At 45.1% G+C, this 22,188-nt stretch overlaps 1 protein-coding gene across 3 annotated transcripts; it reads right to left on the bottom strand.

The window, feature by feature from the left end:
- Nucleotides 1-6,394: 6,394 nt before the first annotated feature.
- Nucleotides 6,395-22,168, bottom strand: MAB21L3 (mab-21 like 3). Of its 3 annotated transcripts, none has more exons than XM_026854024.1 (8): nucleotides 21,733-22,168; nucleotides 21,388-21,571; nucleotides 19,371-19,511; nucleotides 17,267-17,338; nucleotides 14,478-14,769; nucleotides 11,470-11,651; nucleotides 10,490-10,684; nucleotides 6,395-7,632 (listed from the first exon to the last, which is right to left on the bottom strand). In XM_026854024.1, exons 2-8 carry the CDS (start codon nucleotides 21,433-21,435, stop codon nucleotides 7,399-7,401), a joined length of 1,164 nt encoding a protein of 387 aa, XP_026709825.1. In that variant the 5' UTR covers nucleotides 21,436-21,571; nucleotides 21,733-22,168; the 3' UTR covers nucleotides 6,395-7,398. The 3 variants fall into 3 exon arrangements, with proteins under 3 accessions (XP_026709825.1, XP_026709841.1, XP_026709832.1); XM_026854040.1 differs by having other exon boundaries at nucleotides 21,982-22,168; XM_026854031.1 differs by having other exon boundaries at nucleotides 21,988-22,168.
- Nucleotides 22,169-22,188: the final 20 nt, after the last annotated feature.

The raw sequence follows: 22,188 nt of genomic DNA, 5'->3' as shown, positions 1-22,188 counted from the left end.
ATGGATCTGTTGGCTCACAGCCTTGGGAATTCGGTTCACTTCCAAGACAAGTGGACCATGGCAAGCCTTTCAACCGGCCTAACCTGGTTTGGCAAAGGAAATAATTGCCGATAGTCGCTCCTCCTTTGAAGTTGCAGTTATTTTTTAAGGGAACTTGACCCTTGGGCATGCTTTCCTCTTCAGCATAGGGAATGTGCTGCACGGATTAGTACCATCTATGTGACGTGCCATTACAAGAGGCACTGGCGAGACCCCATCTGGAATGCCACAAACCACCCTGGTTAATCATGCTGAAATGAATTACACTTGGAAAAGATGCAGAGCAGGACCGAAATAGAGGTTTTATCAAGAAAAAGAGACCAAAGAGTTTAGTATATCCAGTCATGCTTAGCTAAAGCCAAGTTATCTTATGATTACCCTTGTGATGGTTGCATGGACAGCAAACCCTACGGAGGGAGAACAGCAGCTTGAGTCTGTACTGGTGCAAAACTGGATGACACTGGCTGTGAACAGTTTTAGACTGAAAGTTCAGATAAAACTCCTAATGATCTGTGTGGGTCCAAAACAGACTGCCTGCCTGAGGACCCAGGGGCAATGTAACTACAGCTCTCTCTTCATTCAGGGCAAAAGACCAGAAAGAACAGTGGGTGGATTTGGTGGCTAGTAAAATCCCTCCTAGCCCTGTGTCCTTACTTTTTTTTTAAAATGGGATCACAGGATTTCATCACTTGATGTTAATTTCCTAAAAAATTCTTTTTGTGAACCATTTTTTAATTTCCCTGAGCTGTGTTTTCTTTTTTCTTTCGTTACTAGCTTGGAACTAGACTTTCATGAGCTCTCTTGAATTAATAAAACTCAATCCCTGGAAAGCATTACTTAGCCCCCTTGAGTCACAGCACATGCAACCTTGCCCCTCAGGTCTCCCAGCTGCGTCAGTGACAATATTGGCACCAGAAGAGGCTATGACCGTTTCCTCCTGGGGTGCAGTGCAGAAGCAGATGGGTCTAAGGCTGCTGGCAGTTGTGGCAGAAGGGGTTTGGCTGTTTGGGTTGCTGGATAACAAATGGCACCCATCTCCTCCAAAAGAGAAATAGCAAAAAAGCGATGGGCCAGATGCACCTGAGCTGTGGCTTAGGATCAGACTCTGGACCACCCCACCTGTAAAGTGGTGCCCTGCCAGGAGGTTTGATGCATATTTCTTTGAGCTGTTGGCCTGTGTAGCTGCCTAATTCCAAGAGTGGCTTCTCTAAGAAAGGAAACAAGAAGACATTTGGCTTTTTAATCCTGAAAACTTCAAGTTGCACAAGCCACAGTTTTGCAGATGGTAATTACCACCTCCCAGGGGAGCCTGAAAATATGCCATTCTTTTTTCTAATTACTACAAAGCCTTTCAAACTGATTAATTATTTCCTTGATGCATTTCCTTGTAATTTCGGTTTTGTGAGGGTGCTAAGCGTAAATTAGAGAATCTTTCCTGTGCAAAATACATTCTGCACTCTCCACAGGCCTGGTCTCTGGTAGCATCTGTGCATTCCTCATCACCCATCCAGGAGATGCTTTCGAAGCCAGGCTCTGATCCTGTCCTTTCTTTCAAAGGTGTTGCTTGGAGCAGAACTAACAAATACCTGTGTCATGAGAAAAGCATCTTCCATTTCTTTGTGCTTCAACAGCTTGGGTCAGAACAGGCTAAAATACATTTGCCAACTGAGGCTGTTAGATTTTCTTTGAGACTGTGCATCTTCCTCCTGCCAGAGAAGTCAGACCCCAAAGAGGTCAAGGTCACCACACACCTCCTGTGGCGACGGCAAAGGTTGGCCTGATAGTGTGAGCGGGATTTCTTACCATCTTTTGAGCACTGGTGCTGTGTTACTGTCTCATGTGACATTGCAAGGGTGTCAGATGAGAGTGCTGGATCCTATCTAATCTTGGTATTATCCTACCAATCCTAGCCTTGGTAGGGAGAAAAACATTTAGTGTGAAGGCAGAACTAGCCTGTCCATATGCCAGTTTTGCTCAGAGGGCCTGAGCCACTCCCACTGAGAACAGTTTGTAAGGTACTTTAACTTCATTACAGGGCATCACTCCAGACTAAAGATGAAGCGTAAGGAGGGGGTGTAGATGGTCTGTAATGGCTTCTGTGTACACCTGGGTCCTGTGACATAAAGACAAGATGATGTGCACTCAGAAACGACCATTCCCACCAGAGCCAAATGGGTGGCATGAGAGAACCCATCGAGAGAAAATCTCTCTTGGAGGGGGAGCAGAAGGAGAAAAAGAGGGAGGCAGAGGTGGCTCGGAGGTAGGCACATGTGGGCTTAATGGTTATGTTGACATCTCAGCGGGCCTGTGGCCCAGCCCCGTGGAGAGAGGGCAGGACATGTGCTCTGATGGAGCAGGGTGGTGGCTATTCCCGCAAGTTCCCTCCTTCCCAGAACCCTGCCTTCACTTTGCTTGTCAATACTCTCCCCAAGCCAAGCCTGTTGGGAATTACTGCAAGCCCATTTTTTGCTGCAGAAAGCAATAAATCCATATCCTGGCTCTTGGAGTGGTTCCCAGAGTTTACAGACTTTTTACCAGACTCTTGCTATTTATTAGAAAGTTCTCCCGTGGTCTCTTTCCTTCTCTCCTTTTTGGCAATAGAATTTATCATTACATTAATCGAGTTCACTTATCTCAGTTCAATGATAACTAAGAAGATGCTGATTTTTTAGAGCAAGTCAGATCCCGGATCAGTGTGCGTGTTTGAGAGAGACATTGCCCTCTAGTGACTTAAAGGCACATAATGTAAAAGAACTAAAACATCACTAGCTTTTTAGGGTTTTTATATGATAATAGAGCAACACGTTCCAAATTGAAGTTTCTGACCGATGGAGCAATGATGTCCGTGGTGAGGGCCGGGAATGCCCCGTCGCTGTAAGGAGGCCCTGAGCACCCACCATGAGCCATCTCAGCATCTCTCATCCCAGTTAAGGCTCCAGCACATGGCACGACAGCGAGGATCACACACACCTCTCCCACCTAGCCAGCAGCTAGCAACAAGCTACCTTGCACAAGCTATCTTTCAAATACCTTGAAAAACACCCTCTGTTAGCACTCAGCCTGGGTGCCATCACCTTGCACAAAGGCCAGTGGCTACAAACTCGGCCATGAGTCAGTTGAAATTCTCTCGGAGCTGCTGTTTCCTATCTCCTGAGGAGAGGATGGCTGTAAACACATGTCTTATCACAAATACGTATTTTGATTTCTCCCTCTTTTGCTTATGTGAATGCTTTGGGAATTTATGTTGTTCTTGAGTACTGTCCTTCACGTGCCTGCAAGGCAGTTCCCTTTTGGCCAGTGTTTGCCCTTTCTTGTTTTAAAGATGGTAATTCAGTTAAGGAGAGAAAGCAAAAAGTCATGACCAACCATAAAGAAATTATGAAAGTCAAGAATTCTCCTTCCTTCCTTGATAGAGCAAATACTCATGAAGGCAGTTAAAAAGAGAGAGAGAATGAATGGTCCTTCCTTCCAGGTGCTCTGAAAAGATTAAATGTAACATACTTCAAGAAAGTCTGTATTTTTCAAGGTGCTCAGTTTTTTAAAAGAAAAAAATATGAAACGTAAAACTTATTCTGTAGCCAAAACACAATGTGATGTCCTTTTTTTGAGGAAAACCTTGGGATAAGGGGCATGATTTTGCAATCGAGCTGGATGTGTAAGTGAAAACCCTATTTGCAGAAAGTTTGCTGTGATAAGAAATGCAACAAGTACATTTGGCAAGGGTTTTTTTATCAGAGACCTCCTGCTCAACTCTCCCAGCACCACAAAAAAAATGCCTCAGAAGAAACCCCCAGGCACCCAACGAGACCTGCATAAGATGATGAAGATAGTATGTAGTATACCCCCACCTATCTCTGAGATGGAATAATTTCTTGTATTCAGCCACTTCAATGAACATGTAAGTTCTTCCTTCAAAGCCTTTTCCCTCACCCTTTGCTAGTGGCCAGCTGTGTCACGTCTTGCTGGTCTCGAAAAAGCTGGGGATGGTTCCTGTGCCTTTGGGGTCAGTAGCAACATACCCTCCAGGGCAGACCTTTAGTTTTATATGGTCACGATGATATTTTCTGTGGCAGCGTATGCTAGCTGATGCATTTGCCTGTGTATCAATAAGAAAAGAGAGGAAAAAACCGAACAGAGTTGGCTCAAAGCAGGAGTCCATCATTCTGTGCTTACTTACTGTTTTTTCTGACTCATTCCTGGCTGTGAGAGGCTGTCACCCTGGCAGGGCAGCAATACCTTCCACCTCGTGGCTCTGCAGCACATGGTGCATGCCCATGATTTCATTTTACAGCAGGCTGTGAACTGCAGCAACTGAGGACTCTGATATGCAGCTGCAGCTAAGTTAAGATACCACCACTGAAATGCTTTTCCCCCTGACTATAAAGGGAGAAAAATTCTTCAACAGCCACCACTAAATCCCAAGCAGATCATGCATCAGAACAGTAAAATAGCCCTGAACATTTTCCAGCGTCCTTTCAAACCTCCCAGGTCCTGAGGAAAGAGGGTGCCAGTTTCATGGTAGGGTCAGGTCTGCACACAGTGAGACCAGTACAAGAACGACTACACAGTGCCTGACCCATATATTCTCTGCTTAAGAATTGACTGTAGAAGAAAGTGTCCTATACTTGGGTGAAGGATGAGGAAGTGAAGAGAATAGACTATTTCAATTGGAAGGGACCTACAATGATCATCTAGTCCAACTGCCTGACCACTTCAGGGCTGACCAAGTTAAAGCATATTATTGAAGGCATTGTACAAATGCCTCTCAAACACTGACAGGCTTGGGGCATCGACCACCTCTCCAGGAAGCCTGCTCCAGTCTCTGACCACCCTCTGCATAAAGAAACGCTGCCTAATGTCCAGTCTAAACCTCCCCTGGTGCAGCTTTGAGCCATTCCCACGTGTCCTGTCGCTGGATCCCAGGGAGAAGAGCTCAGCACCTCCCTCTCCACCTCTCCCCAGGAAGCTGCAGAGAGCAGTGAGGTCGCCCCTCAGCCTCCTGCTCTCCACACTAGACAAGTCCAAAGCCCTCAGCCACTCCTCACAGGACATTCCTTCCAGCCCTTACACCAGCTTGGTTGCCCTCCTCTGGACGCGTTCGAGGACCTTCACATCCTTCTTCAGTTGTGGGGCCCAGCGCTGCACCCAGCACCGCAGGAGAGGCCGACGGCGAGTACAGCGGGACAGTCGCCTCTTTTGCCCGGCTGGCCGTGCTGTGTTTGATGCCCCCGGGATGCGGGTTGCCCTCTGGGCTGCCAGGGCAGGCTGCTGACCCACACTGAGCCTGCTGCCGGCCCACACCCCCAGACCCCTTTCTGCAGGGCTGCTCTCCAGCCACTCCTCTCCCAGTTTACACTTGTGCCCGGCGTTACTCCTCCCACGTGCCCAATCCGGCATTTGTTCTTGTGAAATTCATCCCATTAACCACAGCCCAGTGCTCCAATCTATCTAGAGCCCTCTGCAAGGCATCTTGTCCCTCAAAAGCGTCAATATCAGATATAGTATCATCAGCAAACTGGCCAACAGTGCATTCAGCTCCTGCCTCCAGATCACTGGGAATTATACGGAACAGAACTGGCCCTGAGGAACACACCTGGTGACCGGTTGCCAGCCAGATGTGGCCCCATTCACTACAACCCTCTGGGCTCTGCCCTTCTGCCAGTTCCTCACCCAGCACACCATGAACCCACTCACCCCACAGCTGGACAACTTGTCTGGAAGGATATTGTGAGGGACTCTATCAAAAGCCTTACTAAAATCCAGAAAAACTTCATCTGCTGCCTTTCTTGGGACCTTATCACAGAAGGATATCAGATTAGTTCAACAGGACTTCCCCTCTGTGAACCCATGTTGACTGCGCCCGATGATTGATGAAATGCCTTCCAATAGCACCCAGTATAATCTTCTCCACAGTCTTTCCACGAACTGAGGTTGGACTAGCAGGCCTGTAGTTCCCTGGTTCTTCCCTCACACCCTTGTTATTCCCACATTATTCCTTCCAGTCAGTGGCGACCTCCCCAGACTGCCACGACCCTTGGTAGATGGTCGAGAGGGGTCCTGCTGTAACACCCACCAGCTCCTTCAGTACTCCGGGGTAAACCCCATCTGGCCCTGTCGCCTTGTGAACATACAGCATGCAAAATTAAGCCAGAAAGCAGAGGCTGTGCTGAAGATGCATGGTTAGGCCACAATTTGACACAAGGGGGAGATGCTCTGCCACAGATGGTCACCTTGCAGGCCATCCACTGCAGCAGCTCCCTGGAGTATGGGCTGCAAATCCTCTGCTACCTTGCTTGGCATTTATTTACTTTCTTGCACAGGTGTAAGAAAAAAAAAAAAAAAAAGCCCACTTTGGTTTATTTTCAATTATTTAATAACACTAAAACCAACATTCTCTATACTCATTCTAGAACACTGTTCTTTTGAAACACAAAAACTGATTTTCCTTTTAAACATCCATAATATTAAAAGCACTGGGAGTTTTGGAGCTAACAGCCTTTGAAAAATATTCTCCTTCTGTACACCGCCCAAAAATACGTGGGTGCTAACAACTAGGGAAAGACCTGCTCCTCCTCCAGCCTGCTGGATGAAGTCAGGGGTGGGAGTGAAATCTGCTCTGGCAAAGCCCCCTGGTTGTATGGCACTAACACAACTGGCAAAGGCAAACACGAAGAAAACATATTTGAAGCAACTGGAAGAAAAATAGAAGTGAAGGAGAGAAAACCGAGGAGGTGGCAAAAACCACCACTGCTCCTCTAGCTTGCCTTGAGCTATTCAACTCTAGCAGCATGGTTATCTTCATGCTGGAGCAGGATCCCATTTAATCAGAGATGGAGGCATCAAAGTGCCTCTGAGAAAGCTTTCAGCTTCAGTACACCCCAGAAATGTTCTTCTGCTCTTCTGTGGATCTGGCCTGCAAGGTAAGCAGGAATTAAACCCGCTGTCCTCGTGAGAAGTGGGGAGGCAGCAACAATACATGTGCTAGGTTACACAGCCAGTAGGCAGCAGAGCAAGACTTCTTTGCACCATCTTTCTGCTTTGGTGCCACAAGACTAGAGACAGAGAACAAGGCAGTTGCCTACTCTGACTGACACAGAAAGTTGGGTTTCACTGGCTGTAGCTCCCAGGCAGGCTGTCGCTGTTGAAAGCAAATTAGATCAGCTGGGCATCAAGCGATACCTCCCATCAGTTTTCACCGCCCACTGCTGCCAGCTTGACACTTCTCTTTCACGCTGCATGTGCCAACTGTCTTACAAAGCCAGCTGCAACTTCTACTGGAAGGACACGAAGAACAACCCCAGGTTGGGAGAGGAGGTGGAGGATCGGCTCAGGGTTGGGGCGAGGAGACCTTTTCCTGCCTTAGTCCAGGCAGAAGACAGGGTTCTCCAAGAAGACTGAGATCTTGCTGGCCACTAGGTCCAGGTCACTGGTGTTGGCATATTTGAGCAGATTGGTGTTCTTGACAAAGTAATGCTTGAGGAAGTGCTGGCTTACACACTTGTGCAGTTTCTGTACCAGCCTCAGAAAGGCTTCAGGGAAGCAGCGCCAATCCTTGGTGCGTGGGTATTTTTCACACGTCCAGAATAGCACTGTCTGCAAGAAGCAGATGGGAGAGAAGAGGTGTTAGAGGTTCTGTCGAGGGCTCATACAGCTTACTAAGGCAGTTTTAGTGCTGGTAAATGGCTGACAGTCTTGGAAATCAGAGACTTGCACTGCTATCTCCCTGAGTTAACATTCCTGCGACGGAGGGATCACAACTAAAGCTTCCTCTTGGGATCAGGCGGAGCCACTCTTGACATGCCTGGTTAGGATCTCTCCCCACAGGAGCCCCACTCCATTGACTGCAGTAGGAGCCCAAGGAAAATGGTCTTGCTAAAATGATCTTAGCTTATTTGCCATCCTCCAGCAGGAGCCTCTGTAGAAATGCCAGGCATTTTCAGCTGTAGAAAATGGCCTGTTATACAAGTGTTGGAGCCAGTAGGTGCAAGGAGAGAGAGAAGAAGAACCAGATTAACATAATTATTTGTTAGCTTCAGCTGTATTTGTACTGAAGGCACACGCAGATCTGCATCTCAAACAGATTTTCCAAGCAACTCTTGCAGGTGCAGGGTGTGCTTTCTGGTCAAGTGCAGCCTGTGTTTTTCTGACACATGATACTAACAGCATGTACTACGTTCTATTCCCCCCGGTTTATTTTATGTGATTTTACATTTGAGAAATCCCTAGTTAAAGTAATGAAACGCATATGATCATCGCTCTTACAGTATTATTTTTATGCTACCCATGTTGCATTTTTACAGAATTTCCTATGACTGAGAAGAATTTTCTGGAGGTACTTACACTTATTGTACCAAAGAGCCATACTGACTGCCTTGGTCAGCCTGAAACCAGTTTTAAAAGTACAGTCACTCATTTTGGGTCCAATAATTCTGCTAAGTTCCTTAGTGTCCTTTGAATCCCAGTTTTATTTTGCAGATTCAGCAACCCAAAAAGAGACCCACAGACGCTGTGAGATGAGGCTGAACAGCAACCTTCAACTCCTCTGTTTCTTCAGAGGTAGAATTTCATCAAAATAAGCCACACTAATCTGGATTGCCTGGTTTGTTTTTTTCCTCCAGTAGGCATTGCAGTAGCTGTAATGCTGAGGAATTTCTTCTCAGACAAATGTCTGAGAATCTGAGAATGTGAATAATTTTTTGTTCACGGCTCAAATAACCACAACGATTTTTTTTTTTTTTTTATATTGCTAGGGAACAAAAGACATAGTGAGGAATTAAAGATGTAAGTGTGCAAGGTCTACTCCTTGGAGACTTACCTTTCATCACACTAAAGCTACTTCAGCAAGATCTATGGGTAGCCGTTGCAATGAAGTTTCTGGAGGCAAGGAAAATAGTGCTGCTCTTCCAGTCAGGTGCCAAACAAGTGGTCCATCCCCAGCATTTACTGAACCGTCCCTAACTGCCAGCTGTCTACCAGAGGCAGAGAGTTGTCTTTCAAATTGTACCTAGGTCTTTTCAGACTTCCTGATCTTGACCTTCATTCCTATGGAGGTAAGCATAATGAGGGTGCTTACTCAGTCCTCTAAGGCTTTCACACCTTCTGGGGGAAGGAGTTCCTCTGTCATACAGGGCCTTTTTTTATCTGGAGTCTTGTTTAGTCATAACTGTTAGATGCCTCAGACACCTAAGTGGAAACCTAGTAAGTGAAAAAACCTAACACTAAGCCTCTGCTCAGCTTTCTCAACTGCTGGTTTGTCTCCCTCTTTCCCCCCTCCTTTTTTTTTTTTTTTTTTAATGTAAGTAATGTTGAAGCATTCCTTCCCTCTGGTAAACCAATCCTCTCCTGCAGTAAAAGCCTGAAGTACAGTTACAGTAAAGAGCTGAAGAGCTTCTAAAGAGCTTTCTATCTTGATCAAGAGTCCATGCAATAGCACTTTCTGCACCTCTTCTCCTTGAGCCAGAGAAGGAGATCATTACTAATGGTTAAATGATTTTCCACTTTCTCCTACCGATGACAGTTTTTCCACCAGGTTGTTCTTACAGGCACTGAGAAATTTTGCATTCTGCTAACCTATAACCAGCCCCATCAACTCTTTTTTGACCCTCTCTTGATTTAGATTAGTCCCATGACTATAATAGCATTTGATGGTCACAACCTTTTCTTTAGGAGAAATCTTAGCAGTGGTTTTGGACACCAAAAGATCAGTAACTGTTCTGGGAGCCTGATGGCTTGAGGCTTCAAGGTGGGAAAACAGCTTCTCCTTGGCAGCTCCAGGGGATGGAGGCCCAGAAAACAGGATTGCTCTCGTGTCTGATAAATGGTGCTGCCTGTGTCCATTAGTGTCTGTGGCTGTCAGATGTGGGGACACGGTCATAGCAGAGCGTTCTGTCTCATCTTCACAAATGTTGTTTGAAGCCACCTTGAACCCTGAAGTACGTGCAGGGAGGATGCTACCTCATCTTTACCTCTTTCTTCACTTTCCACCCCAGGTGAAACACTACCAGTTTGTACCTCATTCATGAAATTATGCTCACCTAAGAGAAATTTGTTTGTTGCACATCCACAAAGACAAATGCACAATTTTCCTCCAAACAGATAGATGAATACGGATGTCTGGGTTAATTAAAAAGCAGGAGGTAACCGTGCAGTTAACGACAGCATTACAATCCTTATGTGAAGTCAAAACAGAGCAAGAGCCCCAACTCTTAACATTATTTATGTTGCTGCGATCATAACGTTCCTACAGGCTTTAGTTTCTTGTTGAAGTTTGGAACATATTTACTGAACTTCTTGCCACTGAAAAGGAAGGAAATGGTACTGCAGTTTTGACAGTTACTTTAGAATTTACATAGATGCTATAGTGATTGATGCCACGATATTTTGACATTACTGGATGGAAGCACCTACAACGGATATTGAGACCGTAGCTTGGTATCATGGTGATGCCTACCTGAAGGTGATAAGCTGTGATGACAGGCTTATTTCCAGCACACCAGACATCTTCCTTCATCTGTCTCATGACCCTAAAGCACTTCATGCGACAACCACCATCTTCATCAAGTCCTTCCATGAGCATATGCTCAGCACGGGAGAAGCACAGCTGCCAGTGATAATTGGAGCGGGCCAAAAGGTCGAAACCAAGAGACTGTGGACAAAAGTGGAAGTGTGACACCAGATCAGAGGCAAACTTCTCTGAGCAACGCAGAAGAGATGCTACAAAAAGGATGTGTGACATCTCTCTAAGTGTGTTCTAAACGGGGTTAGCAGAGGCAGCAAATGTGGGTCAGGCTCCCATCCTAATTCCTAGTCAAGTGACTGTGCAATTTGTTTTGCTTTCTCCTGGGCTGCCATCAATTACTCCCAGGAGATCCAGCTCTAGAGCCACCAGGTGCAGTACCAGCAGCGCTACTTGTGCAGAGGCACAGCTCTGCAGGCACTTTGCCATGGAGCAGTAGGTCATGCACGAGAGGGGAGCAGGACTGGAAGGCGTAAATGGGCCTGCAGGAACATGGCAGCTGAGCTGGATTGCCAGAATCCAGCCATGAGCTTTGTAGGGAAAGATGGGATTAGGCCAGAGGGAAATCTGCAAGACAATGGCCCATTTGCAGAAGGCTTATGTGAAACAGAGCAGAACAGCAAGAATGATGCACATCAGCACTGAGCTACCCAGGCAGAGCTGTGTGTGAGAGACTCATGCAATAAAGAGTTAACACAGTTCTTCTTCCATAGAATTCACCACCATGAGAGGGGAAAAAATCCCAATAAACTCTGACAGAATACTCTGAAATATCACTTCTCGAGAGAATAAACCTTCCAACCGTGCTGTTGCCTGCTTTGCAGTCCTTCAGTTGGGAAACCATTGTCAGGACTGCCAGCTACCTGTGAGGTAAATTCTGGCACAGAGTTAATAGTGCTTTTTACACTGTTCACCTTGATGCCCTGCACTTTTTCCTGGGAAGGCCAACGCTTAAGGCAGCGAGGCCACCGGGCTTTCTTGGGCCAGCAAGTTGGAATCTCCACAGCAGGGACCAGCTCCACCTCGACCTGGAATTCTGACGTATCCACAGCCACACGGACCACCGAGCTGAAGCTCTCCAGCAAGGTGACTTTACCTGTGAAGGAACAGCAGGAGATGATCATAAAGAGGAAAAGGTCCTTTCCCACAAGCCAAGCAAAGGGCTGTCTAGGGCCTTGCAGTTCTGTTGTTCTGTCTTAACACTTTCTCTTCAGTGCCATAAGCAGAATACAAGAAAAAACTTATCATCTTAACCTGCCAAGGGAAATGAGAACAGGGAGAAGATGAAGGAACAACTAAGTTCTCAAGTTTACACTGACTTACCTTGCCTTTGTTTTTCTCTGTGGGTCCTCTTAGGTCCTAGGACCAGCTTCTTAAAAATACAAATAGACAAGTGGTGCAACCTAACATTTCTAATGGTACAGTACAACAAGGAGATCATTGCAGATTAGAGGAAACCTGATGAACGCTTCATATCCAAAGATCTCCTTATTCCTTCAGAGAATCTGTGGTCAGACCAAATGATTTACTCTTGCTGGTCATTCAGACTGTTTTGTCAGGTATCCTGAAGTTTTGTTTCTGGAGATGCATTCACACAGAAGACAATGCCAGAATTTATGGCCTGTTGTGCAGAGCACTCATACAAAAAGGGCTGCTTGCCTCACTGGGACTGCTGAGTGCCAAGAAGAGTTAGCTCTGTGGTGATTTGGAGGAAAGAAGTTTCCTCAGAGAAAGAAGAGTGGCTCATCTCCAGGAACAACATGCTCTAAGAGAGCAGAAAGGAATGAAAGCTGCAACTCATGGACTTGGTGAGATGTTTCGTGTTGGTCCAGCTGTGTTCATGGAAGGACTTTCTGGCCCCAGCTTTCCTGTTACTCTGGCAGCATCTCTTCAACTTTGCCAGCTGAGCCAGTTGCATGATCATGCTCTAACCCACTGAAGTAAAAGACAGAGCAGATTACCATAAGCTGGTTAAATAGCAGTGTGTTAACTCACCTAATTTTGACTGGCATGGGCTAAGGAGCAATTCCACAAGGAGCCCACACAACAGACTTGAAGGGACAGTGATGAACATCATCTACCCTCACAGAGGAAATATCTGACTACTCCCAATATTAATTTAGCATCTCCTCCAAGAAGTGCAAGGGTGAATTACCTTGCAAATAGTGGAGTCCATCTCAACCAGAACTTTAAAACCTTCAGTAAAATCTGCATGTTATTTCCCTACTGAGCCAAGCCTGGCATGAAAACAGGAACTGTACTGCTCCCAAGCCCTCAGAAGCAATCCCTAGCAGCTGAAAAGCATTAGAGCAACCACTGCATCAGCATGTAAATACATTCACAGCATTTCCAAAAGCATTGCAACTGTGCTACCTATTTTTCCGACAATGAAAAGTGAGACACCTTAAAAACTCTGGTTTTGATGGTACTCAAAGAAGTAAAAAATAGGGAAGCGATTAAATCAGGGAAAATCTTCAGTAACTTTAGTAGTACTGTGGGGTGAAGGAGGTTCATTCTTCAAAGAAATGAACAAATATGGTAATTACTCCTTCTGACTACATCTTACCTCATATCCTCTGTGTCAGCCTCCTTCCAGCTGGCCTTACTAAAAAGGCATCAGAGTTATCAGCCCAAACATCCCTCCTTGGTTCCTCCCTTGGAAGTACCTCTCCCTGCTCAACAACTTGATGTACTGCTGCTAGACACAATGGCAGGTTTTCACTTCAGCATAATGACTTTCACATAAGTAAACCCTCAGATGCAAGTCCATTCCATCTGGTCTTTTCTGTGAGCCTCAACAGTGAAATTTCATCTCCATCAATCATTCCATTTCTAGGATAACAAATATTTCCTGGAAAAATGCAATGATCTAGTTGGGCTTGACTTTAATGTGCTTTCTCATATGACTAAAATTCAGCGTGCAATCAGGTGAGTGGAAATGCCTCCTATTTCTCTGGAATGCAGAAGACCCATATCAGGGTACAGTCATCCTGGAAACATGCTTTGAGAAGAGGCACCACAGTCTGGATTTGATCCTGTCACAGTATCTTAATGTGAAAAGATGGACGCAGACTGTTTAGCTTGGACCAAGCCAAGGGGTCATTAGCTGAAGTCCATAACATGCCTCCAGGATGCTAGGAATTAAGCATGAGGATCACTGTTCAGGCAGCATCTTGCAACAGCTGTTGCAGCTATGAAGACCTGTTGCATGCAGCACTGATTGTGTTATATCAGTGATCAGCACTTCCAGTATAAATAGCCACGGGAAGTAAACAGGCACTTTGGATGGCTCACAGAGGGATCAGCACCACTGCTGAAAGTAAACTTCCCAAGTCCAGTTCTGCTGAACAGGACTGGAGTAGCCTGGAGGCTGGGGAAAAAAGGACTTGTCCAATAGACTTTGCTTACTTAGTTCTCACTACCCCAGCATGGAAAGCTATGGGCAGCTAAGGATTCCTCAGAACATTATCTACCCTATACACATCTTCAAGCACTTTCTTCTCTGACTTATGCACTTTCCCTGTATCCAATTTTCCTATACTATCTTCCTTGATAGTCTAGATATATTGCAGGTCCTGTTGTAGAATAAGATTTTTCCCAGACACGTTCCTAAATGTTCTGAAAATCTGGGTTGCATCTTGGTTGAACTGTGAGGGTGATGTTGCTGGATACCCTACCCAAATTCCTAAGAAAGAAGCAACATCTTGGGTATGAAGAGCCCAAGGACTATTTAATTCTATCTTCCATGACGGTCTATGTGCATCACTGTAATGGGCTAAAGGTTCCTTGATTTTGGAGGGGTTTGCAGTTTCTTAATTTCTGATCATGTGAGCCAAACAAACACTTCACGTGTGTGATGGTTTCCCTCTATCAGCTGCAGAAGACAGCCAGTTTCCCTTATATCTGTCCACACTAAACTCACTGGAGAGGTTACAGGAGATAATCGACTTCTCCACCAGCTCCCGGAAGATGATAAGGACTTTGGCTGGAACCAGATCACCTTCGATGTTCACATCCGTTTCATGCCACTGCTGAAGGCTTTCTGAGAACTGCTCCACCTCTAGCCATTGATGCAATTCCTCAGGGTCCCGCACGGAGGAGAGGAGCTTGGCTCCCTGCACGGTGTAGTAGCGCCAGTGCCGTAGCTGGCATTCCCTGTACCCACTTAGGCCACGCAGAGGGACTGTGATGAGGAATTGGCTGGGTGCTAAGACCTAGGAGAGTGCAGAGAGGTTGAGAGAGGAGACAAGGGCAAATCCATGAGCCTGAAGTATGAAAAGAGGGTTAAGGAGGTAATGGGTAAAACTGTGGGCTTTGGAGAGAAGGAAAAGCCATGGTATGATGGGAGTAATTGAATACTGTTCTGTGCCTGTCTGAAGGTTACTTTCTGAAGGTTACTATACACAGACTAAAATAAAATTGTCTTACAAGGACTCTGATGTGACAGCCATGGCCCACAGAAGACAAGAGTGCGCTGACTGATTTGCCAACACACCTGCCAGGGTTTCCCCTATCCCTTGTTATTCCTAGTCTGCAATTGCATGAGATGTGATACCTAGCAGCTTCCAAAGAGCAGGAAAACATCAGAAAGCATGTTTTGAGATCCAGCAAGGGGAAACAAAATAGTGCAAGTTATTACCTCAGAACAGTTGCTAGAGATAAGCCTAGAGCTCAGTAGTAATAACTGTGGCAAAAAGGGCATTTTTCTGACCTCTTTCAAAGTCTGCTACAGACGTTAGTAAAATAAGGCTATGGCCCATTCATTTTACAAGTGTTTCACTCTGCATAACTGTCCTTTAAGAGACAGAAACATGAGGCAAGTGACATGTCTGAGCCTACACAGGCAGTGGTACTCTCAGAAATAAACCCAGGTCTTGGCCAGCTGTACTGTATGAAGCTGCACCTCCTGCTGAGCAGATGGCAGAAACAGTGCAAGGATGGAAACGGTAACTGGTGGATAACAAATCCACCAGCAGGCTGGTTTGCAGGACAGTAATTGCCCTCACTTTGGGAATGACCTGTTTCCAACAAAACCAGTGCTGAACCAGTATTTGCAGACTGAATAATGTGACACAAATATGTTTTACTGGCCCAGGGCATAGCCAGAGATCTCCAAACACTAGTCTGGAAGCATTTGGTGATTGTGGCCCCAGGTATTCAAAGAGGACACTCAAACTCCTTCAGATTTTTACTGTGTTGACACAGAAGCTTTTCAACTCCATTTGCTACCAAATCTAACTGACTTTGGCTTTCATAAGGTGAAAGTGTTGCCCAAGCAGGATGTGAAATGACAGCTGTTACTGCAAGGTGGTTACCTTGAGGTGAAGGAAACACCCTTGTAATAATCCAAAACATTCTGGTGGCCTTCCTGGTAGCTCAGCTGACTTAAAATATTACTGCAGAGGAGCCAGAGTCCTGAGGGTACTAACAGGATTTGCTGGCCCTCAGCAGCCTTTCTGGGGCTTCTACCCACACCTTCTGCCCCTGAGCCTGGGCACCCCATTTCAGCTCAGTGCCAGGCTATATGGTAGGTGTGCTGGTCTCCAGCCCTATGACAGTTATGCCTGTGCCTGGCCATAGAACTTGCTGTGCTACCTCCAAACTGCTTTCCCAGCCTGACCTCAGACCTACGTGGCCACTATGGACTTGTCTGGCAAGCAGCAGCCTGTATCTGACTCTGGTTACCATCACTGGGCCTGATCCTGGCCCCTATGAGTGCTCCTGGCTTGACCTCAGACCTGCCTTATAAGCACAGGCTTGCCTGGTGAGCCAGACTCTTGGCTGAGCTCAGCTGCCCTCCCTAGGTCTGCCTCACTCACCAACCATGGGGTGGGTGCTGAAATACAAAAGATGGCCAGCAAGAAGCACAGAAACGGCAAAGGAAACTCCAGGAAGCCCTTGTTCTGTCAAATATAAAACCACCTAAAACCAGGACAATACTGGAAGGATGACATCGCAGACCAAGATGACCTGCACAAGCTAGGTTTGGTGGGGCTCAGAAATCCTGTGAGCAGCTCAGGAATGAAGTGCCATAAGGAAAAAAAATACAATGGCTGCCATGTACTTACTGCTCACCTCCCTGCCTTGGCCACATTTGCAGATAAACAGCCATTCCTTCCCATACCAAGATGCTGACCTGCATGCGCTGGCACCCAACAGATTTTAAAGGGAAGAGCTGCAGGTGTTACACAAGTGCCTTCAAATACAAGTCACAAGGCTCCTCTACTTAGGGCTTACCAAGAAACACCAGAAATCACAAGACTGGTGATGACACTGTAAAGCTGGGCCTCTGGTGGCCTCTTGGTCTAACCAAATCCCAGCCCCACAACTATGTTCTGTCACTGGTGGTCTTACACGCCATAGATGGACCATGGGCCCCAAGCAAGTCACAGGCTTACAAAAGAGACTCAAATTCTGGGGCGTGTAACTTATGGGCACTTCTGCTGTATTAAAAACCTGCCTGCAGTATGCTGGGCAAATTAAATACAACCTCATTCTTGCTATCCTTGCCAGGATATCCCAGGGAGGCAGAAGCATTAGGTTAGAAATAAAACATTCACGCTTTGAGAAAAAAAGCAAGTTTCTTGCAGAGAGGATGAAACAGTCATGGAAGAGTTGGTTAGGTGGGAGAAGTTGTCTGGAGAAGAAGGTGGGCAAGGAGGAAGCAGTCACAGGGGCCATCAGGCACTGGCTGGCAGAAAGGCTTTGTACCTGGATGGATGGGTGGAACGGGCGCTTCCCCCGAAGCATAGCTGACAACTTGGCCAGTAAAGCTGGCTGGTCCTGAGAGAAGCAGAAAGGAAAACAAGAGGTACAGAGAACAGAGAGAAAGCATGTGCCAGGTCATTCATTCACAGAGCAAAGCTGCAAGCTTCCTTGGAGTCTGTCTGTGAAAGGAATCGCCCCCCACCCTGCTCATTACACCCTTCTGAAGCCTCCACAGCTTTTGCATCAGCCCTACACAGCTGACAGCTGCAAAAGTGGTGGGCCACAACTAAAACAAACACTTAAAAGTTGTAAAAAGAAAATATTCCATTTTGCCCATCTGAATTTTACTTCAAATTTTTTATTACAGATTTTGACTCTTTGTCCCCTGGGTTACAGAAAAGCATTGAATATCTAAAGGCTTTTCTTACATATTCCCTGGCCAGACCTGCATATTTAGAAAGAGGCTTGTAGCTTCTCAACAAATGTAGACCCCTCACCATGTTAAATTAATTTCTTTTAACCAGGAGCTGAAGATTTTGAAAAGTCACTGTAAATTTAATCGACAGAAAAAAGATGTTGCAAAATTAAACACAGAATAGTTAATACATTGGTTTTCCCTTAACACAACTCTCCTCTAGATTATGTCAGCAATTAGATTAAAGATTCTATTTTTTGGAAGCAGAACAGCCCAAGCCAAAAAACGTTCTTACTAACCCATTCTTTGATGCCCTGTATCTACAGGACAAAGTTAGCCAGGCCCTCCCAATGTGACTTCCACAGGATTTATAGCTCTGGGTTCAGTGAAGTATGGGTAACAAATCTGCCACTTATAAAGAAAATACATTTTGAGGATTTCTTTTAAGCAGAAGTTGTTCAGATCAGCCTACTGTAATACCAAATCACTGTTCAGAATAGATCACCTTTATTTTTTTCTGCTTTGTTTTCCAGAACAGCAATGTTACCCTGACCCTGCTCTGACAGGACCATTAGCCAAGCAGGTTTGTTCCAGTATAAGAGGTGGATGGCAGACTATGGCACTGAGGAACACATGGACTGGGACGTGGCACCGTTTTACATCCCTGTGGTCATTCCTACCGGCAAGACCACGTGCCCCAGGATATACAGAATTTCAGAAAAGATATAAATCTGAATGTGTTTGTCCCCAGAGCAATAGCCACATTTCAGACTGGATGACTATGTTCTAGCTCCACCTCCATACCCTTCCAGCAGCTTGATACACACAGTTCTTCCCTTTTGATCCTAGACAACTGCAAAAGTTGCCTCATACTTTTATGTATTTGCTGTGTTTTGATCTGTAATTGGCTGCATTTTAGTCTAAGGGTTGACATAGCCAGAGTACGTAAACTAGTTCAGATGGAAAAGATCATTTTCATCTGAAGTTGCCATTGCTATGATTGTTTCTCATATCCTTACACTAGTTATTCTTGTGTTAAGTAGTCACAGGAAATAACCAGTGTTCTCCTGTCACAGCTGGGACAGGACATTATTATTTTAGTATTTGATGGTCTAAAATGGGGAGGCATTTAACTTCTCCCACTAATAAGCATACTTCTTCCCAGTAAAAAAGAAGTTCCAATCCATGACCAAGAAAAGACCCATATGTTTCTGAAGGAGCTTTCTAATGTTCATAGAGGAAGAAGGATTTTGTGGGTTTTTTTTCTTTTTTTAGTGAGTTGAAAGGTTTTCCACCTGTGAAAAATATGAGTCATAGCTCATGAAGGCATGAGCATTTTTTTTCTTCTTATGTTACTGCTGTACAAGTTTTTCTTTCTGTCTCCCAAAGAGCTTTGGCTTCTGCTTGCAGATTGACAGCTCTGGCAATAGATGCTCTTCGTGAAAGCAGCAGCTGTAAAAAGAGGCTCTGCCTGATTTACCCGCCCTCCCTGGTGCTCCTCTACTTGTAAGATGTCTGTGAGCAAGTCCCTATGACCCAGGCAGTCACCAGAACTTCCACAGTGAACTGTCAATGCATCATCTGTGGTGTCTTGGGTGCGGTACCTGTTCATACAAACACTTACACAATGGAGAAATCACCTACTGATTACCTACAAGCTGCCAGAGAGTATATTAGAGCTCTTGTTCATACCTTAAAATTCTCATTGTGAATGCCAGAGTTGGAGATAGCCTGGAATCGTGTGGCTTTATAGCTGATTTCTGCAGTCAGTTCCTGGATGATAGTCTGCACCTCCTCTACTGCTTTGGAAACCAAATAATTTCGCCGTTCCACCTGTCAGTTCCAAGACAGACACTTCATATTACAGGTAACTGCAGCCTTTGACTGCAGCGGAAAACAGACAATCGGTGTAAAGCATCCTGAAACATTTGTGCCTGTGCTGCACTGGGAACAAAACTCATCATTCTCTGTGTGTTACAAGCAACTTACCATGAGACAGAGCTGGCAAACACCAGCTGGTAAACACCGACAGGCCAATACTAAAGACAGCTGAGCATTAATTGGTATTTCCATGCCAATACCATTGGATGGAAGGGAAAGAGTTTGTTACATGGATAAATCTGCCATCAACCAGCTACAGTCTCATTCTTTTTTCATCTGATGCAGAATACCCAGTTATTCCCCTGCATAGACCAGCTATTCTCAGAGCCAGGATATCTTTCATTCCAAGAGCTGACAAGACTTCAAGAATTACAGATACTTTGTGCATTAGTCAGGTTGCAGGTGTATGTGGCAGCATTTACATACCTACATTATATGTTGGAAGTATCCCTACTGTCTTCATATCTGAAGTACAGATGAGAGTCTACTCCTAGATGGTGAGAAAGTATCTTTTCAAAGCTGGTTCTACTGGTGACTAAGTGTTTGTGTAACTTGATGGATAGTTCTTCAATTCAAGCAGTAGTAGCATAATTATTTATTGAAAATTATTTCAGTGGAAGATCTGAGTCTTGGAAGGATTGAGGTGGAGGATGAACAACTCAGAAAAATGTAAGATGAACCTGAACCTTCACATCCAACTAAAAATAAAGGGAACATAAGGGGATGGTCAAAATCTGAACAAGGAAATTCAACTGGAGGAACATGAAGGAACCACGTTAGTAAAGGACATATAAATATTTCCCAAAGATCCTTACACATTTACCAAAGTGAGAAGGAGATTTGGGATTCAGCTACTGTTAACAAAGTTTGTGAACATATTCCTCATTACTTATCCCTCCAGAACTACAGAGTGCACAACAATGCATGGCTGAAAATGGAAGTTCTCACAGAAATACATCTGTATGTCACCAAAACATTTCCATAGAGAAAATAAACCTTTCTTACCAGCCCCTTCATAGTACTAGAATATTTCAACCTTTACAGAAAAGAAGATCTTACAGTTTTCCATTTTGAAATTATTTTCCACTTTGGTGTCCTGCATTTTGTTGGGGAAAGCAGACTATAAAATAGGATCTAGCTAAGTACTGTGATGAAACGTTTCAGCTTTAAAAAATGTTATGGCTCACAGTTACTTTTATTAAAAGTCATTGTTTCACTGATGATTTTATTCTGATTTACTTCATTTCTTAATTGGAAAAAAAAAATTCAAGTGCTGGAATATCTCGTAAAATAGAAAATGTGGTTCCAGCCTGCATGTGCTAATGAGACATGTTATTTTAATCATGGTATATAGAGACGTATCCTTAGATGAGGTGACAGACCGATGGGTGAATTCTAACAATATCTGTCTCTCTCTCTAGTTCTTACATGCATCTTTCTTAGAGACAGAGCCTGGTGTGATTTTGGTCTTGTTTCTCTCAAGCCAAGACCACTGGACAGGGAGAGAGGGAAGGACCTTTCCTTAGATTAAATGCTGGCAATTACAGCTAGTCTCACATCTGGAATTCCAGATCAGGAGCAAAAATTCAGGACATCTGAAGAAGAAGAGGACAAACACCTTGAAAAATTAGGCTACCAGCTGAGATCCCTGACAACACTCTGCAACAGAAACCTAGAAATCTCATTAGAAATACAGTTCTCATGAAACTTCACCCAATCTTGTCTCCGAAATGAAGACAGCAGGCGAGCAACTAACTGTCAAGTTTGGCACCCTTCAGAATCAACACCTAGTGTGGGAGACAGAAAATCTGGACAGATAAAGCCTTACCTTGCTCTGGATGTAGAATTCTACATCTTCATCTGTGAATGGTTTCATGGCAAGATGGTCTTCTCTGCTCTCTAAAGTGTGAATTCACTCTTCACTCGTTCACCTGCCTCTGGAAGTAGAGGGAGACTCAGAGAGAACTGCTCAAAGCCTTCTTGCCCTTTGAAGCTCAGGTCACCTAATTCCTCTGTGGATGAAGAAGAGGAGAGAGAAGCAAGGAAGTATGCCTATTTTGAATGTTTGTTTTTTTTTTTCTGGTCTGAGTTACAATGGCGACATCCAGCTACTATGGAAAACTAGCTCAAATTATTATTTTCAAAGTTCAGTCATTATTATTCATCTTATTACTTTTAAATGGTGGGTCTTGCATGCAGGCACACACAAAAATATCCCAGCTACTGCTCTGTCTCAGGGCAGATCTGGAAGCGCCTTTCAGAGTGCACTGCAGGTTCAGTATGCTCGTGCACAGCATTATTACCCCGCGTGCCACAAGTACTTCCCTGCCTCACTAGCCCTTCGCTAAAGCATTTGTTAAACACTGCCAGTTATCCCTTGTTGTTCAATCCACCCACTTCCCGTCTGAAACTGCATGGGTACTTTTACACTCAGATCATTCGAGTTGTAGTCTGCAGCCTGCGCTCCCCTCTCCTCCCCGCTCCTTGTATTGCCTCTCTCTCTCCGGCTGTATTGACAGTAAATATCCTCCAGCCTGTCCCCTCCTGTAGTTTGCTTTGCTTTCTTTACAGTAAACAGACAGAAAGCCGTCTCTCGTTTTCTGCCAGCAGCTCAGCTAACAACCCCATA

This window comes from Athene cunicularia, assembly GCF_003259725.1.
Source record: "Athene cunicularia isolate RWA chromosome 1 unlocalized genomic scaffold, athCun1 chr1_part1, whole genome shotgun sequence".
In the NCBI taxonomy this organism is placed as follows: Eukaryota; Metazoa; Chordata; class Aves; order Strigiformes; family Strigidae; genus Athene; species Athene cunicularia.
This window is presented reverse-complemented; position numbering and strand designations above follow the sequence as displayed.